Raw genomic sequence first — 16386 nt, forward strand, 5'->3', positions numbered from 1 at the left:
GTCTGGTGGTAGGGGCGGGGTTACTAGAGGGCACTTAAGGTCGGGGCAGCCCTGGCTCGCCCCTTTCTTTCTTCTCAACAGCTGCGGTTTCCCACACACCCACCCTCTAGGTTTTCACTTGGACTTTGCTATGGACTTCGGCTGGTCGCCGCAAGGGGCCTGGTAGGAGTTTTTCCATTTGGCTAATTGGCTGTATTTTGGAAGCCACTTGGTTTTTTCGCCTACCTCGTAGCAAAACGTCACAACACCTTTGGTTTGGGCGGTTAGGCAATGGCAGGGGTATTGTTATGCAAATGAGTTGGGGGGGAGGAGCGCCATCACCTCCCCCGAGATCTTGAAGGGTAGTTCGTTAAAGGACTCCGGGGGGCGTCGCCTCGTCCGAAACCTATGGAGGCTAGGGCCTAAAGCGCGCTCCCGAGCGGTAACCCCTCGGGGAACGCCTAGGGATGTGCATCTCGGGGGCTCCCCCTGTTGGTGCTTAACCCTTCCCGGTTTTACCGGATAGTCTGATAGGTCCAATGCCTAAAGCCAATACCGCTCTTACCTGTAATCAATAAAGTTGTGGCCATTTTTCGCCCATTAACCTAAATTCTGGTGTCCAGTGTCTTTATTTCATCTGGAGGAGGGGGCGGGAATTGCCATGCAACACACTGAAATGTACTTCCTTTCAGGAAACTTGCTTGCACTACAAGGATAAGGTATCAAACAACTATAAGAAGTTTAAAAGCATCCTTTCAAATAACTGTCAAGTTCCTCCTAATCAGTCCCACACACAGAAGCTTCATTTCCCCATTTCAGAGCGAAATGATTTGGGCCTTGGATTATCTTTCTGAGGATGAAAGGGGAAAGAATCGTTCTGCTAGCTCAAAACACCATTCAATGTTGATTCAACACTTACAAAAAGAGGAAGAAGAAAGATTCCCACTCAAATGAAGCTCATTCTTTAAGAGATTTGCAAGGGTCTATAATGGAAGGGCTAATAAAGTCCTCCCAAGAGGGAATTTGCAAATTTGCAGTGAGTCTCATTGGATCTTTTCCAAACTGCTTGACAGAACCGACAGTGTGACTCATTAGGCATTAAGTCTCTTCTCCTTCTCCTTCTCCTTCTCCTTCTCCTGTCTGGTTTCCTTATAACGGGCCAAAAAACTCATATAACGCCCCCTCCCCTGCTGCTGGTCGCTCAATATATTCAGTTGTAACACAGGATGTTGGAACACAGCCCTCCTAGCCAAGGATGCCAACTCGAATAAAATATTGGGGGGGGGGTAAGCAGGTAAGCCCCACCCTGTATAATTAATCACATGATGTAGCACACACAACCATTTGCATGGAAATGGTTCCCCTCAACTTTGAGGGAGATCACAGCACCCAAAATGGCTGACACGATCTTGTGTTTAAAAACGGGATGTCCCGTTTCCCCCCCAGGACAGTTGACAGGTATACTATTGAACCACTCAGAGAACTGTAACTCTGGGAGGGGAGCAAGGGTCTCCTCACAGCTTTGGGGGAAGCTGTGAGCATTTAAAGTGGTATAATACCGCTTTAAATGTGCAGTGTGGATGTACGTAGCTGCAGTATAAGGCAGCTTCCTTTGTTAGGAGAGGCCTTCATTTATAACACAAATAGGCCTATTTCCCCCTTGTCAAACGCTGAAGAAAATGGAGTTGGATGGGGTGCCCTTACAGGCATTTGGGCATTGTGAGAACTACAGTGAACGTCCCTCAAGGTTATGACTGAGGAGATGACATTTTCAAGAACGGTGCAAACAGGAGTGACCTTTGCTTCCTCGTTTTTTTATCTTGCCGCCCTGCTGCCTGCGGCTATTAATTAACTAGCTGTGTTTCCGGAAGCATTCAGCCATTGAATCCAACGGCTACACTTTGTGAGGGGGATTCTGCCTCAGACAGATCCTACCAGCGGGGAAGATGTCCACCCGGTACCACCAGGCAGCTGCTGACGGCAATTTGGACCTACTCAGAGAAGCCACCAGAAAAGACCTGAACACCTCAGACGCGGATGGGATGACACCGACCTTGCTGGTGGCTTACCATGGCAACCTGGAGGCTATGGAAATAATCTGCCGAAGAGGGTAAATTCAGCAGGCTTTGATAGATGCCACAATGTGTGTGGTTTGTTTGTATTTTAAAATCCTAAAACCTGCAGGGAGAGGGATGGGATAACAGGCAATAGGTTCTTTGTTTTAGAGATGATCAGATTTCAGGAGATGAGGAAGGAAAATCTATATAAGAAACCCCACCCAGAAGTTGTATCCCATGCTAGTCCTACACAGAGCAGACCTATTGAAATTAATGGGCATTGATTTCAGTGATTCTAGTGGGAGTCGAACCTAGTTAGATACAACTTTTTGCCTTGTGTTTAAGACATAAAAGAGCCTGTTGGTGGTGCTGTCAGTTTGGGCTACCTGCTTGGTGGTGGAAGTCATGGCAGAGCCTTTTTAGTGGTGGTTCCTCATTTGTGGAATGCCCTCTCTACTGAGGTGTGTCTGTTTCCCTCATTAAGCACTTCTAGGGGGAATTTCTTTTTTTAAAAAATCCTGTTTACCCAGGCATTTGATGGATGAAAGATTCCTTGGAATTATCAGTTCTGAGAGCTGGTGATCCTTTTAGAAGGTAAGCTGTCGTTAGAAGTGTTTAACTGTATTCTTTCATCATTTACATGTTTGCCACTGTGGGCTCCTTTGGAAGGAAGGGTGGGATATAAATTTATTAAATAATAACAGCAGCAACCTAAGTAAAACCTGCTGGGTAAGGCCAATGACCCATCGAGTCCAGCATCCTGTTCTCACAGTGGCCAACCAGATGTCAATAACACTCCCTCCTTCAGTGGTTTCCATTTGCTGGTATTCAAAGGCATTACTATTTCTGATCGTGGAAGCAGACCATAGCCATCATGACTAGTGGCCGCTGGTATTTGTGTGCTCCATTAATTTCTCTAATTCTCTTATAAAGTAATCCAAGTTGGTGGCCATCATGGGGCTCCTGTGGGTTCGAATTCTGTGTTTAACTTGTCACTGTGTGAATAAGGACTTCTGTTCATCTGTCCTGGATCTTCCAATGTTCGGCTTCATGAGATGTCCATGAAGTCTGGGGTTAGGAGATAGGGAGATACACTTTTCGCCATCCACTTTCTCCCATGTCATGCATTATTTTATAAGCTTCCTTCAGGTCACCTCTTATTCCCCTTTTCTCTAAGCTTAAAAGCCCCAAACGCTGTAAGCTTTGCTTGTAGATGGATTCGCTCTACCTCTTGCTCATTTTGGTTGCCCTTTTTCCCTGAACCTTTTCCAACTCCACAATAACCAGAGCAGGTCCCAGGTTCTTGGTGGACTTCCTGCAGGGGTGTGGGCACTCAACACATGCCTAACTATTCTGACCCTTGAGGAAAGAAGGCATCATTTTGTAGAGCCAGGGTGCATGCAGAAATACTGAAGAAGGCTAGAAGAAAGGGCCATAGCTCAGTGGTAACGCATCTGCTTTGCATCCAGAAGGTCTCTGGTGCAGTTCCCCAGTTATCAGGTTTAGCACGTCTGTCACACAAGACACGCAATGCTGGCAGTTTTACTAATTGAGGTATTTAGCAATAACAGACTTTCAGCAGTCCGAGTTCCCACAACTCATTCCTCAGTGTCTGAGTCAGTTGATTCAACTGGCTTCCGGCTCCTCCCAAGGCCAGATATACGCCATGGTCCTCCTCCGCTTCCTGCTGGTCTTCTTTTGTTCTAATTGCTTGCTCTGCCTCCTACTTCTTGGAGACTCAGGTGCAGCCAATTCCTCCTCCTCTGGAGCTGAATCCAACCCGCTCCTACCACCTGCCTCTTGTTCCTGCATCTCCGTGCTGCTGCAAAAACCGAGAAGGGCTTATCTCACTTTTGTTGTGTAAAAGAATCAAGTTCCTGTTTTCCTCTGCCTCTTCCTCCCCCTCTAGAGACTCCTCTCTGCCGGCCAGGTCTCTGACACCAGTTGAACCCTACCTGGAACCCTGGAGAACCCTGCGCACAGTCTATGTAGACAAAACATTGCTAGATGGTCCCATGATCTGACTCAGAAAGGCAGGTTCCTAGAATCATAGAGCTGGAAAGGACCCTATGCTTCATCTAGTCCATTCCTCTGCAATGCAGGAATCTGCAACCATACGGGGATCAAGCATGTGACCTTACCATTATCAGCACCAAGCTCTAACCAACTGAGCTATCCTGGGCCACACCAGAACCATGGCTAGGAGAAAGTGGGGTGTACATGGTGAGCCTTCCTCCTGAACACTGGAAGGAATGCTCCCAACAAGGAAACCTGTTTAACTCAGAGGTTTCCAGTCCAAAGAATTCAGAACAAGGAAGACAATAATTTCTGTAGACTCAAAATTGCTTGTAGACTTAGAAATGGATTGAACAGAATTCAACCACGCTTATTTTATATATATATATATATATATATAGAGAGAGAGAGAGAGAGAGAGAGAGAGAGAGAATACCTGCAATAATGCCTTTAGCACTGACATGCGTTTGTGGAGGATGTAGGTGATCGAAATCCAGTTAAGAAGCAATCTTCTTCTAATTAGATTCACACAAAGGTACCTCAACCACTGCTTTGCAGTCTCTATTCATCTCTTTCAATCTGCTTGGTTTGGAATCTGCGTCAGTGCGTTGAACTGCTCTCTTGAACTTTCACAATGAAGGGCTGACTGAACGGGGGAGATGAATGTGGATTTTTGGACACATGTTGAATTGTTCAACGGGCCCAATGAGGAGGATAAGTATCAACAAGGAGGAAATGATAGTATGAGTTGGCGTGGACCCCAAGGGTCATGTAGTCCAACCCCCAGCAATGCAGGAATCTCAACACATGGTCTCCCATCCAATTTGAAACCATACCAGACCCTGCTTAGCTTTGCAAATGTGCTAGCAGTTTTATTGCTGCATCAGCAAGAAAGGAACCCACCAGCTTCCTTTTTATGTGTTAGCCCCAGTTTTTAAAATACATTATTGTTATTTATTTCATTTATGAATTGCCTCCTATGAGGCATCTCAAAGCGATTTCACAACCCAATAAAAACGTGTATGAAACAATTGCATATATGAAACAGGTAAAAACTGTTACACATACGAAAACAGATTAAAAAGTTACATATATAAAAACAATTACAAATCCAATAAGGATATTGACTGGGGGCCGTAGTACTGGGGGGGGGGTTGTCTGTGTAGAATAAAAGACTGATATGAGCTATGCTGAAATAATCCATAAAGCGAAGGTGGCTCAAGCCTAGGAGGCAATAGAGGCAGTTTTAGGGTAGTGTGACTGGTTCAGCTGCAGGGGGTGTTGTGCTGAGGGGGCGCCACAACAGTGCAGTATAGAACAGAGCATGAGATGTGGCAGGCACCAAATTTTAGTCTTGCACAGGGTGTCACTGAAATTTGACAGCCCACTGGGGACAAATGTACCCCTCTGTCTAGCCCTTGGGATTGTCCTCAGGCCCCAACTTCCCCAACCAACCACAAGCCTCACTTGTCCTGCTTTGCGTCCTCCTGACGTAATTTTGTCGGGCTGGAATGTGCCCTTGAATTGTAACAGTGCCTCTTGCTTGCCCGGTTAGAAATATGACTCTTGCTCATCCGCAATGCAGTTCACAATGCAAAAGCAACGGCAGATCCATTTAAAGGACATCAGGTGCACATTTAAAGCACATGATCCCTCCTCCGGGGGAAAAAAAAAAGAAAGAATCACCAGAAATGTAGTTTTGCTCTCACAGAGCTCCAGTTCCCAGCCCCTCTGACAAAATTCAGTTCACAAGATTTTTGGGGGGAAGAATCTTGTGTGCTGAATGTGCTTTAAATGTATGGTATGCCCTCACATGTGTAGATCCACCTGCTTTTTGCCTCTGAACCCACCTGTCAGTGCTGTTGTGCATTTTAAAATGCATGCAGGAAAATATTTCTTCAGCTGCATGTAAGCTTTATTTGTGCACATACAATCAGTGATCACTGGAGAGTCTCAGAAAAAGAGAACTCCAAATTCTCTGATGGAAAGCAGGTATACTTACAGAAAAACATACTCTGCAGCATCAGGTTCGGATAAAAAATAAGCTTCTAATAGGTTCGGTTCCTCTCTTTTTTATACGGGGAGGGAACTTGTCTCCTTCCTAGGCAGATGACATTAGGAGCAGAATACAAATCCCAGGAAGTCCAACTCCTGTTACGCTTATCAGTAAAAGCTCAGTGGCATGTTGGCCCCAGAAAGTTGTTCAGAACAGAATGTGGCCCTCAATTCCTCACTGCTGGCTTAGAGTGTTAGAACAGAAGGCAAACTTCAAGTATAGGAAGATAAAGCATTTCTTAGTACCTGGCTTTTGGGTGTGCCTTGCTCTGTCATATGCTATGTTTTATTGCCAATAAAAGCAACCTTTAAACAGTACAATTGCTTATCCTAAATTTACAGCCTAGTAAAATGAATTATCACTCTGTAGGCTTCACTAATGAAAAAAGGAACCAAGGCTTGTCATTGCCAAGGTGGTCAATCTATATAGCCTGCTTGGGCTATACCACTTTGAACTGACCTGGGTTGGGTGGGATGTCACATGATGAAATGTTCCCCTATGCCAGGGATTCCCAAACTGTGGTCTATGGCCCACTAGTGGTCTGCAAACATCATTCAGGTGGTCCATGGTGAACCTGTTAAAATGCAGTTAAAAATCATGTAGTGTCTAGTACAGTGCATTACAATGACTGCAAGAGGCGGAAAGATCATGACGTGGTCAGTAAATGTCAAGTGGTCCATTGGAGAGCAGCAGGAATTGGAATCCACTCCTCAGTGCAAAATGACATTTTGAGGAAAGGCCATCGCCAAGTGGCAGAGCATCTACTTTGCATGCAGAAGGTCCCAGGTTCAGTCCCTGTCATCTCCAGGTAGGGCTGGGAGACTCCCTCAAAACCTGAAGAGCCACTGTAACTCAGCGCTCATCCAGACTTCCTTTTGCACAGCACGTTCCAGGCACAACTCTGTGCTTTAAAGCTGCGTGTTGGAGTGGTTTTGTTTTTTGTTTTGGTCACAGTGCTTTCCCCAGGAAAACACATATCTTGCCCCTGAATCAGAGCAAAAGCCCAATTGCATTTGCTCCTATTCAATGGTAAAAGGGAAAACCCCAGGACAAAAAAAAAAAAAAGCCACTGCTCAGACATGGAGCTTTAAAGCCTAAGAAAAAGTGGCACAAAAGGAAGTCTGGATGAGCCCTTAGTGAAGACAGCAATGAGCTCGATTTTCAAAATAATGTTGCATGCCACTTCAATCTCAGAGCAATGCAAGATTCCTGGGGCTCCAGGCGTTCACCCACGGCTCGTGTTTCCTTTTGGAAATGAGGTACAGCGGAGACTGTGCTGTCTTTAGGATGCATGTTATTTGCATATATATATATATATATATATATATATATATATATATATACACACACACACACACACACACCGTATATAGGGACGCGGGTGGAGCTGTGGGTTAAACCACAGAGCCCAGGACTTGCCGATCAGAAGATCGGCGGTTCAAATCCCCACGACGGGGTGAGCTCCTGTTGCTCGGTCCCTGCTCCTGCCAACCTAGCAGTTCAAAAGCACGTAAAAAGTGCAAGTAGATAAATAGATACCGCTCCGGCGGGAAGCTAAATGGCGTTTCTGTGTGCTGCACTGGTTTGCCAGAAGCAGCTTAGTCATGCTGGTCACATGACCTGGAAGCTGTACGCCGGCTCCCTCAGCCAATAAAGCAAGATGAGTGCCGCAACCCCAGAGTCAGCCACGACTGGACCTAATGGTCATGGGTCCCTTTACCATACACACACACACACACACACACACACACACACCTGAGCCTATGATGGAGGGGCTCACAGCATTAACACGCCAAGAAGGTTTTGCTTCTTCCATGGCCACAGTCTTGGATGCCAGCAGAAATCAGCCATTACTCTCCCTAGAGCCATCCGACGCACAGTCCCTGCTTTCTTAATGTCTTATCACCATGCTTTTGTTAAATTAGTGACTCATACTTAGTGGCCATTTTCATGCTGACCTGGCTGTTCCGGCAATTGAATCCCAGCTGGAGCTGGGGATTCTGGGGGCTTGATTAAATTTTAACACTTACTAAATCCAGGAATTATGGGGAATCTGGCACCCCCAAAGCCTAAATTCTTTGTTCTCCATCACAAAGGCAAATCCTAAATCTCAACGAGCGAAACTATCATTTATAAAATGGGTCATCTTCCTGACTTGTGACTGATCACATTAAATTATCTAAGAGACAAACTCAATAAAAGTTTGTGCCTGGCCTGGATTTTATATAAAACCCTTTGGTATAAGACAACAGATGCCCTGCAGCTTATGTTGGAGAACATTGAATCACTGTGACCCGGTCTGCAGGGAAACCTATTTGCACAGACAGGCCCTTAATTTCACTGACATCAATAGGTGTAAAATGAGATTTTAACAGTTTAGCTTAACCCAGTTATGGGTAAACTCATGAGAAGCTATATAGTAGCCCTATGTCTGGATACAAAGCAATCAAAGGTAATTAGCAATAATACTTAGCATCTGTGTAGTGCTTTCGAGTGTTGACATGCTTCATGTGCATTATCTAGCTTACAACAACCCTGTCAGGTAGTATTATTGCCACCCATATTGCTCAGAGAGTGGCTTGCCTAGTGAGTTCACAGCAGAAGCAAGATCCAAACCATGGGTTGTGATATTTGTAGCTTACAACATGATCCAGTATAAATCTACCCAGAAGTTAATCCTGCTGAGTTCTATGAAACTTTCTTCCCAGTTAAGTGTGACTGTGTTTCTGATGCCTTACACAAGATCAGTCCTCTTAAAACGATTTAGTTCAGCAATTCCCAAACTGCTTTCCTCTACAGAGCACTTGAACGTTGTTGAGAGTTTTGGTGGAGCACTTAATCATTTTTCTGCCTGTTGTAGCAACTGCCAGTTCTCTGTGCTAGGTGATTTGAAATTGCATTTTTATTGCTTCTGTTTCTTGAATTGTATTTTATTGTATTGTAATAACGATGTACTTTGCCCTGAGTTGCTTAGGCTGCATCCGCATCGCACTTTCACAACCTTTCCCTAACTGTTAATTCCACATTACATTTGAGCACAAACACTTGTGCTCATTATATTTGAGCACAAACACAACATAAAAGGCACTTCTGAAACTATAGTGGAATACCTGCACAAGTTTAGCAACCATTTCCATATTATTTGCAGGTGGGGTGTTGTTGTTTTTTTTTGGAAGCAAATAACACTGAAATTAGCACTTAACTTGCACACTATGGTTCCAGAACATAAACACAAAATGCATTGTAAAATCAAGAACGAAAGCAAAACAAACCAATAACACCACCCCATAAGAAGGACGGACAGTTAAACTAGTATACATACCTATGTTGCCTGACCCCCAATTATAGGTGGCATCCCACTAAATTCTACTCAGAGAAACCCATTAAAATGAATGAGTATGACCAACCGGGGCCCATTAATATAAGCGGGTTGCACTGAGCAGAGCCTGGCAGGATGCAATCCCCCGTGGCGAGCTAGGGAAGGTAGACGTGATGGCATTGAGTGTTCTTTCCAGTTCGGTGACTCTGTAATTGTATGATTGCAAGATTGGGGTCTGGGCAAGAGTCTGCTAAAGCAGTCAGACAGGAGTTTACCCAAATAGTTGCACGTGTCTCCTTTGTCCAGAAGATTGTCAGATTGCTATCAATAGCTGCCTTTTGAATGACTGGAAAATTCCTGACAAGGGGGAGATCTTCCCCTGCATCCAAGCAGAGGATGTTTCAGACCGGTGTGTGTGTAAAGCACAGGGGGTCATTTTGAGCTAGGCTGAGGCTGAGGATAGGCAGAGAGCTGAAGCTTTGGGACAAACAGTATTTACTGATGCTGCCTGCCTGCCTGTCTGAGTATCTACAATAAAACAATGAACAGGATGGTGATACAATGACTACGGCAATTGACACAAGACAATATCACTAAGGCAACTATATGTAAACAAACAATAAACATCCATAAAAATGGCAATAGTAGTTTCTTTCCCAAAATAGAAAGAGGATGATGTCCTTTAGTTTGTTAAACCTCCTTTAACAAACTGAAGGACATCATCCTCTTTTTATGCTCCTCCCAATGGAAACATGCCGATGGGGATAGATATACCCCTGCTTTAAGTCGTTTACATATTGTATATTATTTACTATTGTATATTATTTACTACAAGGTTTGATGACTAAGCTCTTTAGCAACAAAACATTGGATTACCGGAATGACGTCCGAACATGGAATCACTGGTATATCACAAGTGGACTCTCTATTACTGTGTTTGCAATTGTTCAAGATAAAATCTATTTTGGAAAGAGAAGAAATGAGCACTGAAGCACTGATGTATTACAAGTGAACTCTTTATTTATTGTGTTTGCTATTAAGATAAAACCTATTTGGGAAAGAAACTACTTTTGCTGTGGCACCCCAAAACGGGACATTCTGATTTTATCAGGACAGTTGAGGGGTCTGGGATACGCTCTGAATATGTGGTGTATATTCAGCTCCAGTTGAAAACAAGTAATGCTTTCTGTGCAAATGTTTGAAAAACTTCTCAAGAGCAAATATAGTTGGGAGAACAAAGGCCTTGGGGGAAATAGATGAGTTCTATCAGAATTCAATAGCAAAGCATTAAAGTTAAGTATATAGAGCCAGGATGTGCTTCCTCTTACTGAATTTACAAGAGGCTGCCATGGATACAGACAGCTTGTCAGGAGCCACTGAATGTAAGTCTCAACAATTTATATTCAGAGAGGGAAACCTGCCCATATTGCCAAAGTCGGGGAGACAGAGATTGTAATGAGTGGGGTGCTCAGCTGCCAATGTAACTAACTGTATGCAAAAGGCTGTAAAAAGCAAATCCCTCCTCCCCTTCATGTAACATCATTGACATCATCATCATCATTAATTGAATGTATAGCTTGCCCTTCCTCTTCAAGGAGCAAACACATCCACAGCAAAACTACTTTAAAAACAAGCATTCTAAAAACAGCTGAAAGAGTTACAGTTAAAACATTCTAAAAAGTGTTAAAAACATTCAGTCACCCTGCGATCTCAGGGTTCCCAGGATCAATCATCTTCAGCCATCAAATGGCTGGGCAAACAGGAATGCTTTTCACTTCCTCCTGAAAGTCAGTAGTGAGGGAGACAGACTCATCTCACCAGGGTGGGCATTTCACAGGGAACCACCACCAAAAAGGCCTTGTCACAAGTCAGTGACAACCACATAACCCTCAGTGATTGTAGAGTTGAACCCGCTGATTGTAGAGTTGAACTAGATATTTAAAGTTTTATTTCAAAATATTTCCAGGCTGTTCCCAAGCAATGACCGGAATGGTTTAACCAGCCCTCTTCCCAGGAAACTCTGGGAATTTCAGCTCTGCAACAAAATAAAATGGGAATAAAGTGGCAAAAATTCCCCACACTTAGAAAAGTAGCTCAGCTAGGAATGTGCTGGCCTAGAAGCTGTCTCCTTAGTGAACTAGTTTTCGCCTTGCAGGGAAGAATTAAAAAATGGTGCTCCCAGCTATAGTTTGAAGTAGTACTATCCATTCTACCTTATTATGTTGCCTTTGGAAAACTCCAGAGTTGAGTTCAATTGTCTGAGTCCTTCATGTTTTGTTTCTTTCCAGAGGTAACCCAGATAAGTGTGACATTTGGGGGAACACTCCCCTCCACCACGCTGCCGCGAATGGCCACGTCCATTGCATAACATTCTTAATCAATTTTGGCGCCAATATCTTCGCCCTGGATAATGACATGCGTTCTCCTCTGGATGTGGCTGCCAGCAGGAACCAATACGAATGCGTCCGGATCCTCGACGCTGCCGCTACTGAGCAGAACCTCAAGAATCCCAAGAGAGTCTCTCAGCTCAAGACCCAGGCTCGGCGCAATGCAGAAAGGCAAATCCACGAATGCGAACTGCGTCAGGAGAAACATGAACACGAAATGGCCAGGAATTTCAGCAAAGGATCCATGCATTCAAAGAGGGGGACAGCCACCAGGACGAAAGTCTCCAGTTTCTTTGCATCCACTTCACTGGGCACACTGCCCCAAAAGATGAAAGACACCTTCACGCGAAGGATGAAAAAGAAAGAGGAGAATCTCGATGGTCAAGAAGCAAATCCCCAAGAGGGAGGTACCCCAGCCGGACGAACCGCCGTGATGGATGTGTTCAATGAAGAAGACGAGGAAGACCTGACCAAGGACTTCCAAAGAAAAAACGGCATTTCTGAAGATGACGACGAGCTGGGCCAAAGGTCCATCTTCCACCGGCCGGGTCTTGGCAACATTGTATTTAAAAACAACTTGCCCACCATGGGCAAAAACATTGACGCAATGATGCTTGAGAAAGAAGGCATCAGCTTCAAAATGCCCGATGAGTTGCTTCAGTTCAAAGAGCCTGAAGATGATGGTGGTGATGCAGATGCGGAGAACAATCCGGAAGAATCTTGGATCGAAGAGGAAATCAGGTGGGATGATGAGAAAGTGGAGACCACCCCCCTGGAGGTGTTTTTGGCGTCCCAGAACCTGAACGAATTCCTTCCCATCTTGATGAGGGAAAACATTGATTTAGAGGCCCTCGTGCTTTGCTCGGATGAAGACCTGAGGAGCATTCAGATGCAGCTAGGCCCAAGGAAGAAAATCCTTCATGCAGTTGACAGAAGAATGCAGGCTCTAGCAAACCCGGGCAAGGCTGGGGATACACAGTTATAAACCATGAAGTTCCTGCGTTGCAATAGCTCCACCAAAACCGCTGCAGGGTGCAGCTGTTGCAATGGTACTGCACCCTGCAGGGTGTTAGATCAGGGGTGAGGAACCAGTAACCATTCATCTGTTGGACTCAAACTCCCTTCAGCATGGCCAGTGAGTTGCAGTCCAGCAACAGTTTGAAGGGACACAGCTTCCTCATTCAATGTGTTTAGATTCTAGACAGCAGGGGATTTGAGCTTTTTGAAGCCGTGGTGCAACTTAACAGGTTCAACTGCAGTCTGCATGGTGATTGTTTTAGTGGCTCAGATACATGCATAGGACTGGTTTCTACAAGGGGACAGAGTACCGCCACTTCCATGATCATAATAGCAATTAAGGTTTCTACAGGTGATCTTTATATGGAAAAGCGTTGCGTGAAGAGACAGGAGAAGAAGGAGGTCATACATGCAAATGAACCCCATATTATTATTGCTAATATTATTATTTATTAAATTTCTATGCTGCCCCTCATCCGAGCACCAGAGGGTGGTTTACAACACAAAAACACAAAGCTAGATAGCATAGTAACAAACAAAAACAAAAGGTTGTAGATTGTTTAATTAGCCAAAGGCCTGGGAGAAGAGGAATGTTTGTGGTACAAGTTCCAGAGTGGTTTAACACTAAGTCTTTCTTCCAAGGGAAATCAGGGAATTGTAGCTCTGTGAGAGCTCTTCTAACAGCTGTTAACTTAACAGATTACACTCTCCATAATTCTTTGGGGGAAGCCATGACGGTTTCAAGTGGTATGATACTGTTTTAAATGTCTAGTGCAGGTGGGTCCTCACATTCCCATGCATACTATTCTAATGTGAATGTGTTTGTTAACATGCACATCTATGTATTCTCCAAATCCTAGTGATGAAACTCTAAAATGACACCATCCATGCAGCCGCTAAAATAATTTCAGTCAACACAGAGAGGGTAAAGGTAGGTTGATTGATGTGTGCTGGCAGGTTTCAGGTTATTTGCTTCTTTGAGCAAGTGTGCACAGCTTCCCCAGGGAAGCCCATTTTAAAACAAAGCAAGCATATATCTTCCCAGTACATGAAAATGAGATGTCATTCCATGAGACAGCCACTGTAATAACCAGCCTTTGTTCTCATGCAGTATATTTAAGATAGTGAAACCACCGCTGATTTATATCAGGCAAATAAAATTGGAACTTACAAAGCTGCCTTATACCAAGTCATTTGGTCTGTTTACTCCAATGCTATCAACATTCAGAGGTCTCGGGTGTTGCTCTGATTATTGGAGGGGGGAGGCTTAATGAAATCCACAGACCCCCTCCGTAACACTTCTTAATTTTAGTCATAACTTTCAAAAACACAGGCAGGGACAGAGGAAGGGGGGGAGGGGGGGCAGGCTGCCCCGGGTGTCAACACTGAGGGGGTGACAAAATGGCGGGCGGCACTCACAGCAGGGCCTGCAGCATGCCTGAGCCACGCGTCTCTCCTGGGAGTGACGTGGTGGCTTGAGCACCCGCAGGCTCTGCACTGCCCCAAACGGTTCGCCCGCCACCTCCCCCTCAGCTGTAGGGCAGCTGAGTGGGAGGAAGCAGGCAGACTCCTTGGAGGCCCCGCCACCCGCCACAGGGCACGCCCACCACCCATGGTGCCTGATCGGCTTGCTTCACCGCTGAACATAGGCCCCCACTGCCCCCGTTTAATTCAAGCACTGAATGTGAGTGGCAAAGGATTGATGTTCTGGTCCAAGTGATGTCTTCAGCAGCAGAAGTATTCTAGCAGGTGTGAGATCACAGTACAGTCTTACCTCAGGTTACAGCCGCTTCAGGTTGCGTTTTTTCGGGTTGCGGACTGCTGAAGCCCGGAAGTACCAGAACAGGTGACTTCTGGGTTTCGGCAGTTGTGCCTGCGCAGAAGCGCTAAATCGTGCTTTGTGCATGCTCAGAAGCACCGATTTGCAACCCGCGCGTGCGCAGACAAGGGTTGCGAACGCTGCAGGTTGCAAACGTGCATCCCACACAGATCATGTTCGCAACCCGAGCATCCACTGTAAATGTTCCGGGTATGGGTAAGCAGAAAAGGCAAAGCAGGGCAGAGTTCAGCTTCCAGCAATGCAAAGCAGAAGCAAACAAACAGATACTTGCTTCTGGTGATGCAAAAAAAGGTAAGACAAAGGAAAACAAAGACACATCCCTTTGTTGTTGTTGTTGTTTAGTCATTTAGTCGTGTCCGACTCTTCATGACCCCATGGACCAGAGCACGTCTCCCGCAGTTTGGTCAGACTCATGTTTGTAGCTTCGAGAACACTGTCCAACCATCTTGTCCTCTGTCGTCCCCTTCTCCTTGTGCCCTCCATCTTTCCCAACATCAGGGTCTTTTCCAGGGAGTCTTCTCTTCTCATGAGGTGGCCAAAGTATTGGAGCCTCAGCTTCAGGATCTGTGCTTCCAGTGAGCACTCAGGGCTGATTTCCTTCAGAATGGATCAGTTTGATCTTCTTGCAGTCCATGGGACTCTCAAGAGACTCCTCCAGCACCATAATTCAAAAGCATCAATTCTTCGGCAATCAGCCTTCTTGATGGTCCAGCTCTCACTTCCATACATCACTACTGGGAAAACCATGGCTTTAACTATACGGACCTTTGTTGGCAAGGTGATGTCTCTGACACATCCCTACCATACATGTAATGCATTGAAAGTGCCTGGCTTCCCCTTCCAGAATCCTGGGAGGTGAAGTTTGCTCCTCAGTTACAATTCCCAGGACTCTTAGCAAACAACAGTTCTCATGATTCTTTGGGAGGAAGACAGGTGCTTTAAATTTATAGTGTGTATATAGCCCAAGAGAGCATGGAAGTTCAGGTTGCAGATAGCACCTTGGACAGCTCCATGAGGAATTCAAGCTGGAGACTCAGAGCAGCAAGGCTCAAATGTTGCTTCAGCAACAAGCAGCCTCATAAGTAGAGCTGTACCTCAGGCTGGAAGGCTGGCACCGCCTCTGATGAGAGAAGTCTCTACACTTAACAGGGTCTCCCCAAAGATGGAGAGTCAGACCCTGGGATCACAACAGACAACCTCGGAAAACAAAGCATTGCAGAGATGAAGGCCAGACTGCCTTCTTCAGCAAGTATAAAATTACAGAGGGACATAGAGGCAGGGAGCCATGGGGATGAGTTCTCAGGCCCCTATAGCCTCTTGAAACAATAGCTTAAGACAGCTGTCACAAAAGGTATCTGGGCCAGGACTCTGGTAATTGGACCCCTGGACTCCGGCAGAAGCTTCTCCCAGCTCTGTTGACTCAGATATAGTAGCCAGGTGAGCCAAGAACTTAATATGGAGCCTTCTACATGCTGAGCATATGCTCTGCACCTGAACTGCAGGTCTTCTGCAAGTTGGCTGTAGCCCAGAAGCCCCAAGAGGAGGAAGTCAAGGTGATCAGCCTTAGACTTGATGAAGTGTACAAACGAATGAATAAAGTCAAGGTCTTTGGAATGGAATCAAATGCAAAGAAACAAACTTGAAGTCCAGATGATGAAAGACAGTTACCAGAGATGTATTTTGAATAATCTGCCTTTGTTCATTGCTGCAGGGTA

At 45.3% G+C, this 16386-nt stretch overlaps 1 protein-coding gene across 1 annotated transcript; it reads left to right on the forward strand.

Annotated features, from left to right (window-relative positions):
- The first annotated feature begins 1366 nt into the window (after positions 1–1366).
- ANKS4B (ankyrin repeat and sterile alpha motif domain containing 4B) lies at positions 1367–14005 on the forward strand. Its single transcript, XM_081840401.1, has 2 exons — positions 1367–2089; positions 11716–14005. Exons 1-2 carry the CDS (start codon positions 1926–1928, stop codon positions 12797–12799), a joined length of 1248 nt encoding a protein of 415 aa, XP_081696527.1. The 5' UTR covers positions 1367–1925; the 3' UTR covers positions 12800–14005.
- The last annotated feature ends 2381 nt before the right edge of the window (positions 14006–16386 follow it).

The sequence above is a fragment of the Podarcis erhardii genome, assembly GCF_964252035.2.
Source record: "Podarcis erhardii genome assembly, chromosome: 14".
Classification (NCBI taxonomy): Eukaryota; Metazoa; Chordata; class Lepidosauria; order Squamata; family Lacertidae; genus Podarcis; species Podarcis erhardii.